Source organism: Olea europaea, chromosome 11 (assembly GCF_002742605.1).
Source record: "Olea europaea var. sylvestris chromosome 11, O_europaea_v1, whole genome shotgun sequence".
In the NCBI taxonomy this organism is placed as follows: domain Eukaryota; kingdom Viridiplantae; phylum Streptophyta; class Magnoliopsida; order Lamiales; family Oleaceae; genus Olea; species Olea europaea.
This window is the reverse complement of record NC_036247.1, coordinates 31,959,983-31,972,318: the sequence shown is the minus strand read 5'-3', so window position 1 is coordinate 31,972,318 and position 12,336 is coordinate 31,959,983. Positions and strand designations below refer to the sequence as shown.

The window sequence follows — 12,336 nt, the reverse complement described above, 5'->3', positions numbered from 1 at the left end:
GGATTAAGGTGAATCTTCTTCCCATTGAACACAAAGGAACATGAATTTGATCGACTATGGATAGTGACATCTAAATTGAACAACCAGGGTCGACCAAGAATGACGTGTCCGACGTCCATGGGAATGACGTCACACCATATATGATCTCTGTATTCAAGAAACTGGATAGGAACTAAACGCTCGTTTACGGCAATAGAAGAAGTGTCAACCCAAGAGACACTATAAGGTTGAGGGTGTGGAATTGGCTGTAATCCAAGACCGGACACCGTAGCCACAGAAACTGCATTAATGCAGCTACCACTACCCACAATAATTTTACAACCTTTGTTATTGATATTGATATAAGTGTGAAAAATGGCGTGACGGCACGAGTCATCAGCATCTTTAAGGTGAGTAAGGGTACAACGTACAACACTTAGCCACGAGGTGTCGGGGACAGAGGTCACAAAACCTAGATCTACAGGGAAGGTTCGGATGCAACCTAACAAGATATCCTCAATATCATCCAAATCGTCAAACTCTTCAAATTTAGGTTCATAGACTTGATCTTCTAATGACTCGCCTTCTACATCTTTTCGTTCCTCAATGACTAAAGCTCGACTAGGACATCTAGATGTGATATAACCAAAGTCTTTACAATTGAAGCACTGCACGCGAGAAAGAGTTTTTCGAATTTCAAGAGCTTTACCTTTATTTTCCAACATAGGGGGGACATCAAATGGGAGAGGCCCTAGGAGGGACTTAACAGGCGGAGGTGGCACAGATGAGACGGAAGGACGATTGTCAACACGCCTTCCATATGAAGTCTTAGTGACCAACTCATAATCTTGGAATAAAGAATAAGCATGATCAAGGGTAGTGACACCTCGAAGGATAAGTTCATGGCTAAGATCATCTTTTATGCCCTATCTAAACCTACTCAAAGTCATTGCCTCATCCTCAACGATGTGACATCGCATTAGAAATTCATCAAATTGAGTAACATAGTTAGTCACTAGTCGATTTCCCTGTGTAAGGGTATTCCATTGGTCCAACAAATTGCCCCTATAAAACTGGGGCAAATACTTCTTTTGAAGGTGATGCTTCATTTCCTCACAACTTCCAACTGAACGTGCACGACGCCTGTCAAGGAGATCCTCAACACTTTCCCAGAAAAGTTGGACGGTGCCAGTTAATTTCAGACTGGCAAATTGGGCACGTCGATCCTCTGAGACTCCATACCATGCCAAGAAAATCCATCTCCAATCCACTGAGTAAAAACTCTAAGATCTAAGCAACCATCGAAAGTAGGAGCATCTAACTTGATGTTTTTAAAATAACGCTCGTCATGGAGTGGATGAGAATGATTATCGCGACAGCCATGACCTCGTTCTCGATCACGGCCCTAATCTCTATTCCTTTGATCACGTCAAGGATGTTGTCTACCACCTTGTCGACAATAATAGTGTACATTATGGGACGCCTCAGAGTTATTAGCGTCAGTCGAACAAGGGGTTTGTTCAAAATTGTCCAACCTAGCAGCTAGGTCTCTACTCTCTTCACGAGTAGCAGTCATCTCGATTTGGACAGCCGCTATTTGAGTCTGTAAATGTTGCTGACTAATGACAAGCTGAGCTAATTGTCTAGTGAGTGCATCAAATTGTGAGGGGTCCATGGTGAATGTACTAGAACTAGGTGTGACTAGACGACCACATCACAACTGCATGCAATATAATACCAGCTATATAACTTGCGATGGAGAGATCAATGAACAACAAGTGCAAGTAACGAAAAATAGCAACTTGAACATTTAAACTAAAGTTTTGGGATTAAGTAAATCCAAATATGGCAAGCTATACTGTTGATATTAGTAAAATGACAAAGCGAGGGTTAAATTACCAGTCAAAATCTAATCACGTAAAATAAGTGGGATAAAAAGTGGGGTTTAATAAGGGCTCAATCATGTAATTTTAGGCAAAGTAATATAATAGCAGAACAGAAATTTAATTGATGCGATTTTAAATTAACAATAATATAGACCAAATATAGATAAAAACAGTAGCTTCCCTTTTTGTTCGTTGAAGTAACTGGGTCAATCAACAGGACAAGAAGAGATACCTGCAAAATAATGTTAGAAAATACAATTTTTTTCGCTTTTCTTTTCTTTCTTTTTTTTCGCTTTCTCTTTTCTGTCCTTTTTTTTTCTTTTTAAAATAACAAAATCAAATGGAATATTTACATTAAAAAAAGGGGTCATAATTGAGGTCCAAATCAAACATGAAAACCCAGAGAAGCATCAGAAAATAGGGGCATATACTAATAACCAAAAACAGCGTGCTTTAACCTCCAATGATACAAAGCCGTATTCTCTCCCTCAAACCCAGCACTGAGGCGGTTAGTGGTGGAAGCAGTGGAAGGAATAGGCGACTGCGAGCAGTGACCGCAGTGAATGTTGGAGTTAGGGGGGGGGGGGGGGGGGAGGGGAGATCTAGGTCACGGTTGGCAGAGGATGAGTTTTCGGGTTGGGTATTTAATCATGTGTCAAGAGGAAACACCAGTCAAAAAGCAAATCCTGGAGCATTGCTTCGTCAATATGGTGACAGGTGATTCTGCGATGAAAGAGCGAGCTGCTATTCGGTTCAATGATATAGTTGGATGGAAATTGGGTCGGGTCGCTATGTTAGGCTGTGGCGGAAGAGACTGGATTATGGTTTACTGGGTAGGTTGTATGAGTTCGGGTAGGGGTGTTTATTGATGTTGGGCTGGTGAAGTCGTGAGTAATTCAGTGACGCAGTGTGCTATTAACGAAGTAGGCAGAGTTGTTGGTTGGGTTCTGAAACAACAGATTTGGAGTTATCACTTTGAATGGGATGATACTGAATATGGTCTGTGAGCTATGGATTATAGGTAGCTAAACTTTTTAGGTTGTTAAAGAGATGAATAGCTGAAATATTTCCCAAGTTTTGCTCTGATACCAAGTTGATGTAGCATAACATAGACATAGGAGCAATCACATGGAAGGAGAAGAGAGGGAAGTATAAACCAGATAAAAGAAAGAAAGAAGTAGGAGAAGAAGAGAAGAGGAGGAGGGGCGGTGGAAAAGGAGAGAGTGCCTGCAACACTCCAATTTTCATTTCATTTCCATCAATCTCTCTATTCATGCAACAGGCTGCATACATATATATAATATACAAAACAAAGAGACTGGGCTTGGGCTAGCCCAAGACACTATACAAGCCTAAAGCAAAATAAAAAAGACCTGGGCAATACAAAAACATAATACAAGCCCAAATAAAATACTAAACTAAATAGTCCAAAGTAGATGTCCTCATCAAATATGGTGGAGAAGGCGAGAGCGGCTAAGAGGTCAGAGGACTTCGTTATGAAGTTCAACGAGTCTTCTCGAGCATTCTTGGCACAACGCTGTGCGAATGGTCATGGAAGATATCTGATGATTGCACAATATGTAGAAAGACGTCGGAGAGGTATGGTGATGGTGCCGGAAGGGGCGAATGGTGAAGGTTGTGCCTTGATTTCGAGTTTGTTCCAAGCAATTATCAACTGTTTTGTTGTTAGTGATGAGGTTAAGTACCGAACAGTCGAAGAAGGGAGCAAGCAAGGGCTAAGTTATGCAGGAGTGACAGCAAATATGCAAGCCTCACGAAATGTTGATCAACGGGTACTATTGCATGAGGAAAGGGAGATTAAGGATAGGAATTAGCCACGCGAGCAAATCTCAGGATATGTTGGCCCCTTGTATAGAGCTGATATAAGTGCTCGCATCTTGGCACTGAAAGGTGAACTCCTGGAATTAATTAAGTTGATAGATAGCGAGTATGAAGCGGGGCCCCAGGAAGATTTACTGTCACAAGTGTGGGGTGGACGTGAATGAATGCCCGTCAAATGATAAAAGGGTTGTAAACTTGGATTCTAAGGAGTTGACGTCGAACTAGACCGACAATAAAGAGCTGTTAGTTGAGCCAAGTGGCGAATCTCTGACGGACTAGAGCGGTGGAAGTGGAGGATCACCCTCCCCATGCCGGAGAGATAGTTAGCGCGGTTGACATTAGTCCCCCGCCATCTAGCTGGGTTATCCAAAAAACTCTGGATTTCAGCAAGATGATGGGTGTCTCCTGTGAAGGATATGAAACTAGGCTAATGAAATTATTTGAAAAATTGGAGGCTAGTAGGGGACAAGGGGTGGGCACACCAGGTGGGAATACAAGAAGAAAAGATGATCATGAACTTAAGCGGTTCAATGCTCAGTCAATTATAACGTTAAGGGTGGCGATTCAAGGAGAGGTTTGATGGGGAGGGATGGCGGAGTGTTAAGATGATCTCAAAAATAATCAGCTGGAATGTGGGGGCTGAATGAAGCTGGAAAAAGATTAGGGATTCGAAATCTATTAAGGGGTTGGAGTGCTGACCTTGTATGCTTTCAAAAGACAAAGTTGGAGGTTGTTTCAAGGGCTATTGTGAGCAGTCTATGGGGGGGGCAGCATGTCGAATATCAATATGTCGGGTCATCGGGAGCTTCAGGAGGTTTGTTAGTCATGTGGGATACGAGGGTTTTTAATATGGAAGAGGTCAATGAGGGGTTATTTTCTCTCTCTCTTTTGTTCAGAAATATTGGGGTTAGTTTTTGTTGGATATTTATAGGAGTTTATGGGTCTAATATTGATGAGAGTAGATGTGATTTGTGGAATGAGTTGGCTGGTATGATGTCTTGGTGGGACCTTCCAACGTGTATTGGGGGAGATTTCAATGTGGTTCGATTTCCTACTGAGAGGTCTAGCGATGGGAGATTAACAGGAGCAATAGAGAATTTCTCAGATTTTATTAGGGATAATACGCTGGTTGACATGCCTTTGATTGGAGGAGACTTTACTTGGTCATCCAACTGGGATCAACCTGTCTTGTCTCGATTAGATCGATTTCTGATTAGTAGGGAGTGGGAGACCAAATATCCAGAGATCACTCAGAGAAGATTGGGGAGAGTGTATTTTGATCATTTCCCTATTTTGTTATTGGGGAATGTGAGGTGTAATGGAAGAATGCCTTTTAGATTTGAGAACATGTAGCTTAAAGTAGATGGCTTTAGGGAGCGAGTATGAGATTAGTGAGCATCTTATGAATTCAAGGGGTCTCCCAGTTATGTGTTGGACCAGAAATTAAAAGCCTTGAAGAGGGATCTGAAGAGGTGGTGGTGATGTTAATTGGCATAAAAATCAATGCATTCTAGAAATAGAAGAACTGGATAGGCGAGAGGAGGGTCGAGGATTGGATGGAGTAGAGAGGGAGAGACGTGGAATGTTGAGAGGAGAGTTGGAGAGACTGGTGGAGATGGAGGAGATTGCCTGGCACAAAAAATCTAGGGTTACATGGTTAAAAGAGGGGGACAAATGCACTAAATTTTTCCATAAGGTTGCCAATTCGAACAGGCGCAACAACTCTATCATCGTGTTGGAGGTTGATGGGATTACCTATGAGGATTTGCAGGATATTGAAAATAAGATGGTGAGATTCTATCAAAATCTATATCGAGAACAATTTGACTGGAGACCAAAGGTGGATGGACTAGACTTTTCTACTATCACGAAGAAGGATGCTAGTTGGTTAGATAGACCATTTGCAGAAGATGAAATCAATTACGTGGTTTTCAATATGAATGATGATAAGGCACCTGGACCAGATGGCTTCTCCTTCGCATTTTATAAGGATTGTTGAGAGGAGGTGGGACCGGACATTATAGATGTTCTTACTTATTTTTTTGAGTACGGCAGGTTCCTGAGAAGTTCCAATACTACATTTATTGTGCTGATTCCAAAGAAACCGGGAGCAGTTGACATTAAGGATTTCCGCCCTATTAGCTTAGTTAGTGAGGTATATAAGATTATCGCGAAGATCCTGACGAACAGATTGAAGGAGGTGTTGGGGAAAGTGGTAACTAAGAGTCAGATTACTTTTGTGAAAGAAAGACAAATTTTGGATTCTGTGCTTATAGCGAATGAATGCGTTGAGTCTAGATTGCATTTAGGGGTGCGAGGAATGTTATGTAAACTCGACATCAGAAGGCTTATGATCATGTGAACTGGAAGTTCTTTTTGTACATGCTCAAGTGATGTTGTTTTGGGGAAAAGTGGTGTAAGTGGATTCAATTCTGTATCTCTACCGTTTCATTCTCAGTTTTGGTCAACGACAACCCAGAGAGTTATTTTCGAAGCAATAGAGGTTTGAGGCAAGGGGATCCCTTGTCTCCATTACTGTTTGTGATCTTTATGGAGGCAATTAGTAGGATGTTTGAGAAAGCTGTGGAAGAAGAATTGATAAGGGGGTTTATGGTTGGACACTTATAGGTTTCCCATTTGCTACTTGCAGATGATATACTGATCCTTTGCGATGTAGCTAATGAGTAATTCAGGAACTTGCGTCGGCCACTTCTATGCCTTGAAGCGGTGTCAGGATTGAAGATTAATTTAAGGAAATCCGAGGCCATTCCACTGGGAGAGGTTGCCAAAGTGGGTGAGTTAGCCGATATATTGAGTTGTAGGGTTGCGCAATAGCCCATGTCATACCTTGGGCTCCCGTTGGGGGCAAGGTTTAAAAGTAAACATATTTGGAATGGAATAATTGAAAGGGTGGAGAAGAGGTTAGCGGGTGGAAGCGTATGTACTTTTCGAAGGGAGGCCGCCTTACTCTAATTAAATCTACTTTGTCTAATCTCCCAACTTATTTCTTGTCACTGTTTCCTACTCCTGTTACAGTGGCCAACAGATTATAGAGGATTCAAAGGGAGTTTCTCTGAGCAGGGCTAGGGGAAGAGAGGAAATTCCATTTGGTTAATTGGGGTGTGGTTTGTTCTCCTGTAAAGACGAGGGGCCTTGGATTGCGAAGCCTTGTTCTATTTAATAAGGCTTTATTGGGCAAGTGGTTGTGGCGATTTGGAGTGAAAAGGGGGAGTTTTTGGAAACAAATCATCAGAGCAAAGTATGGTGTGATGGAGGGGGATTGGTGCTCTATCGATGGTCGTGAATCTTTTGCTGTGAATTTGTGTAAGTATATCCAACGAGGTTGGAATAAGTTTCGTGAGAAATTGACTTATGTGGTGGGGAATGGCATTAGTATCAAATTTTGGGATGGTTGTTGGTGTGGAGACTACCCGCTAAAGGCACGGTTTCCTTCTTTATATCGCATTGCATTGGAGCCTTCCGCTATGGTGAACGATGTACTAGCCACACATTATGGAAGTTACAGCTGGATTATTACATTTGAGAGGGGTTTGCAAGATTGAGAATTGGATGATTATGCACTATTTTTAACCTCCTTGCACAAGGCCCATAGTCAGGTAGGAGAGGATGATCGGAGTAGGTGAAAGTTGGCACGGGATGGTATCTTTCCAGTTCGCACTTATTTTAGATCCATATTGGGATCGAAGGAGAGTTTATTTCCCTAGAAGATGGTGTGGCAATGTAAACTGTCTCCACGGGTGGCTTTCTTGTTGTGGACGGTTGTGAGAAGGCAAGGGTTAACGGTGGATAATCTTCGAAGAAAAGGTTTTTATGTGACCGAATGGTGTTATACGTGTAAGAGAGATGGGGAGACGATTAACCATTTATTCTTCCATTGTGACGGTGTTCGGTGGTTGTAGAACAATATTCTAGCTTCCCAACATTTGGATTGGGTGTTCTCCAGGTGCATAGAAGACGTGGTGAGGGCATGGAGGAGAAAATTTTTGAAATAAGGATAGTCTGCTTGCATGGAATCTCATTCCGGGATGCATTGTTTAGTGTGTGTGGAGAGAAAGGAACAACCGCTATTCCGAAAACCAAACAAGAACAATAGAGCTAATTAGAAAATTGTTCTATATGACTTCGTATACTCGGTTTCATACTGCAGTCACTAATTACATAGAAGGGCTGCCAAATTTTATGTCATTTCTTTCTTGTTTAACTTGATAATACACCTTCAATGTATTATCCATTGATTAATAAAATTATTTGAATACTTATAAAAATAAATAAATAAATAAATATATATATATATATATATCTACTCAAATTAACTTCCTCCAATTTATTCTGCATACTATCATTTTGCCATCTGTTTTGCATTTCATCATTTCATCTTCTTCAGTTAAAAACACGAATGATGAAAATTCTGAGCGATATATTGATGATAAATCTGGATTTATGTAAGCATATAAAAATCAAAAGCACATCAAGATGCATCTAATGAACAAAGGGCAATCAATCATATAACCATGTTTATCATCCCAAACTCAGAAAGAGGGGAAGTATAGTCAGATACTCTCTATGTCCAACAAGAAGAAACTGAATAACAAATTCTCATAAACTCAATGATCATCTTGATGTTATTTTATATTCACTCAAAGGCCTTATAGTTCTTCTTCCGTACATTTCAGGTATTTCACCGAGAAGACAGAAAAATTAGTTTCATTCATTTTTCAAACAATGTACAGTCAGTTTTAAAATGGCAAGTGTGTAGGCATCTTCCCCCTCTTTGCACAAAACAAACACTGATTCCCGTTTTGAGGGTCCCAGAAAGCGACCACACGAAAGAGAAAGAATTAGAACCACATTACCAAAACCATTTTTCTTGAATTGATTCTGGAGATTTGAAGACACAAATCATTAGCAAATTGTTCCATCGTAAAGTGTATAGCGTACTCTTGTAATCCAGTGTGTAAAGACAGTGTAATTCACGTATTAATTAAAGATTTAAATTATCTCTCCTGAGTAACTTGGACCCAACAAGGAATCAAAAACTGGAAATAGGGATCAAACCTCATTTATGTCACTAGCAGTTCTTGAATTCTGATCACTTCCCAGAGTAAGTAATTGATTCCAGGGCTCAGCCAGACTCCATTTTGTTGTGAGACAACAAAGAAATGTATACAACTAGAGAGAAGGAATCTGAAATTTAAATGGAAGTAGTAGAAAACACAAGCAACAACCAATACATTTAAAGAAGTGTACAGTCAAATGTAATATTCTACTTTACTCTCCACAATATCCAGTCAACAGATTGGAAGGTATCTGTATTATAACTAATAATCGTATTAAAACCCAAAAAAAAAAGGTAGAAGGGGAGTGGCAAAAGAGAGCTAAATAGAAGAGACAACTGAAAATATAAGAAACAACAATAAATGGGATTGAAAATCCTCCTCATGGGAAACAAGAACAACATATTGCAAACTTAAATCACTGAGAAAAATAATAAGATTATCACCATATGCAAGCATGAGATGAACTCGTACACGAAAAATATGATTGATATACATCTGACCAAAATTTATATGGGAAAGATAAGACCACAGAAAGATGAAGAACCTCCTCCGAAGGTCATGTACCTGCTTATGCAGTACAATATCTATTCATATTCAAATTGAACCTCTACACGTAGATACTTCCTCATGAGTCTTACAATACATGATGTGAAGTTGGCTAGCATATTGCATTCTTCAGGGGTTTTGGTCTCTGAAACAACCCCATGGATGACCAACTTCCTAAGATGTGGACACCTTTCTAGAAGTCCGGACACCCAATGTGAGAACAGTTCGCTAATTACTGTCCACCCAAGTTCCAACACAACTACATTCTCCAAAACAAATGAACCTAGCAATCCATAGTGTATTGCAGCCTCTCGTAGATCATAACTCAGGGATAGATGCCTTAATAAAGGAAAGCATGAAGAAATAGTCTCTATATCAACCACCTCGTCCTCATCATCAAACACAACACCCCACAGCCTAAGCTTTCTCAACTTTGATGATCTTGAGATCATATGATGGAACTTTGCCCACATGATCGTAAAATTGCTCACATCCACAACCTCCAGATTTTCAGCACTCTCACCAATATCAAGATGGATGACACTAACATCATCGATCTTCAGGAACCTCAACATCCCCTTGCCAACTAGCTCAAAAACGTCAAGTGTACAATCTTTCAAGTGCAACTTCTCCAGGCTATCAGCTTCTAATATGAACTTATCCACGCTGATTGCTTCAACATAAATATCCTTCAATGAGTTACTGCTCAAGACCATTGGTGCTTGTTGATCTGACATAACAATGTCTAGACTGACAAGGGTCAAGACTTCAACTTTTGGACAGGCAGTGAGAAGAAGACTCAGATCCAAGTCTGATACACTGACATAGCTCAGAGAGAGAGAAAGCAAACAGGGAAATTTCTGATAACTAGGTTCAACCCCTGTAATAGTATTGTGAGACAAAGCCAAGACTTCAAGCTTCTGCCTACCACATTTTTCAAGAATGTTAATGTTAGGCGTCGTCCTTACATTATAATGCAGCTGACGCAATGTTTCCCTCGTGTACATGAGCCAAGCAATAACTGGGGCAGCAGAGAATTCATCCACATCATCGAGAATTATTGTGAGGCACTGCAGTCCATTGATTTGAAATATCGTTTGAGTAATAAGTATCTCAAGTCTGCTCCTGGAGAACTCATGATACAGAGACCAATCATTAGAATTAAATGTGAGGGTATGGAGATGATTCCTCCATGCTTCTTGCCATTTTCGGCATGTTGCAGATGCAATTACAATATCTCGGGCGGCCCCAAGCCGTGATAGTATGTTCCCAATGACCTCTACTGGAAGATGCTCCATAACTTAATAAATAAAAACAGCTGAGAAAGAAATGGCTCCGAAAATGCTATAGCCCTTCAAGTTTAATCAAATAGCTGAAAAATTGCAAATCCAAAGCAGAATAATCCAAATCCAAACAATGATTATTCAGTGATTCCAAGTCTACCATCTGATTCATTTCCAAGGAACCTATACGAACTTGGAGATTGATCAAACCCCAAATAGCAAATCACCAAACCTTCATAACCAAGATTAATATTCTTAAAATCCCAAATCATAAGCCCAGATCCAGAAATTCAGCACAAAAAAATAGGAACTTCCTGATTCTACGAACCCAAGAAAACAGAATGAACAATACCACAAGCCCAGAATAAAACAGCTCCCCGTTGAAATATCAATGAACTTTTGAGGAAAGCATAATCTTTTATCAGCCGTTTATCAAATTGACTTCACCAAGGCTCTCCAAATATATTCCTGAATTATCAAGAAAAATAAATAAATATAAGTATTACAGTATATAATATCATAACTCATACAAAATCAATAAATACTAAACGACGATTGCAAAGAATAAAGAATATAAATAAGGATATCTGACCTAAACTATCGGACGATAACTAATGCAACCCAGAACCAAAATACGATCTATAATGAAAATCAAATCATGTATAAATTATATCAATAATTAGAGAGAGGCAAAGTGTACAGGTATTGATAGAAGCGATGATGGACGCAACGAGAGAAAGGGTACAAAGGATGGAATCTGATTCGCTGGAAGGGTCAAGCTTTTGTGTCTGTGTGTAGGTGAGAGAGAAGAATACACGTAGTGAGGGTGTATGAAGGTGCGTGCAAAAAGTGATGAGGCCCACGTAAATTACTTGTATTTTATGACTGTATTATTGTGCATTACAGCTTCAACCAACCAATCATATGGCTAATGGCATCCCCTCGATTGGAAAGAAACATAAAATTACCCATTCTCAGGAAATTTACAGTGCTGAACAAAGCCCTAATTTAAGGAACTTTCTCGAGATGGAGACCAGAGGCCACAGCAATGATAGAAAATGAGAAACTAGTCATTAGTCAAAATTTCATTAATCAAATTTGTCCTTGTGTTTTGAACATACGCACTTGTTTTAGCTCCATTTTTTTTCGAATGTATGAATTTTTAAATAGTATTTTGATGTAAAATATGTGATTAAAAAATAAAAAAAAATTTCAAATTTACGTATAATATTATTTTATTAAAAAATGTGTAATTAAAATTATGTCAAAATACTGTTGAAAAATATATTTTTTCAAAAGAATGAGACTCAAACAAGAGTTAGAACTATTTCTTCATTTTCTTATTTTACTCAACTACCATTGAGATTTTATAAGGGAATGTAAGAAACAAGTTAATTAATGTAACTATCGAAATCTCCTCCTTTCCGTGTATAATGAATATATAAATAAAATGTAAATGCCATGAATGTGTATTTCTATTTTTATTTTATTTTTTAATTTATGAGTTTGTTCAGTAATAATTATGAGAATTGATTTTTTGACCATTAAAGAGAAAAATGGGCTCATCTGTGAGTGAGGAAGTAAAAAATAATTATTAGAATATTGAAATAATAGTTAAGAAATTAATTTTTTAAGGTGAAAAATTAATACCAGACGAGGACTATGTAAACTTTAAAACATTAAATGGACAAAACACTGCCTTTAGGAAAAAATAGATTGAGA

General features: G+C 39.2%; 1 protein-coding gene across 3 annotated transcripts; it reads right to left on the bottom strand.

Annotated features, from left to right (window-relative positions):
• Positions 1-9,129: 9,129 nt before the first annotated feature.
• On the bottom strand, positions 9,130-11,647 carry LOC111404082 (F-box/LRR-repeat protein At1g67190). 3 transcript variants are annotated; one of them, XM_023032813.1, is made up of 2 exons: positions 11,207-11,556; positions 9,130-11,082 (listed from the first exon to the last, which is right to left on the bottom strand). In XM_023032813.1, the coding sequence occupies exon 2, from the start codon at positions 10,627-10,629 to the stop codon at positions 9,370-9,372; it is 1,260 nt and encodes a 419-aa protein (XP_022888581.1). In that variant the 5' UTR covers positions 10,630-11,082; positions 11,207-11,556; the 3' UTR covers positions 9,130-9,369. The 3 variants fall into 3 exon arrangements, with proteins under 3 accessions (XP_022888581.1, XP_022888583.1, XP_022888582.1); XM_023032815.1 differs by lacking the exon at positions 11,207-11,556 and adding an exon at positions 11,583-11,647 and having other exon boundaries at positions 9,135-11,082; XM_023032814.1 differs by having other exon boundaries at positions 9,135-11,082; positions 11,315-11,557.
• Positions 11,648-12,336: the final 689 nt, after the last annotated feature.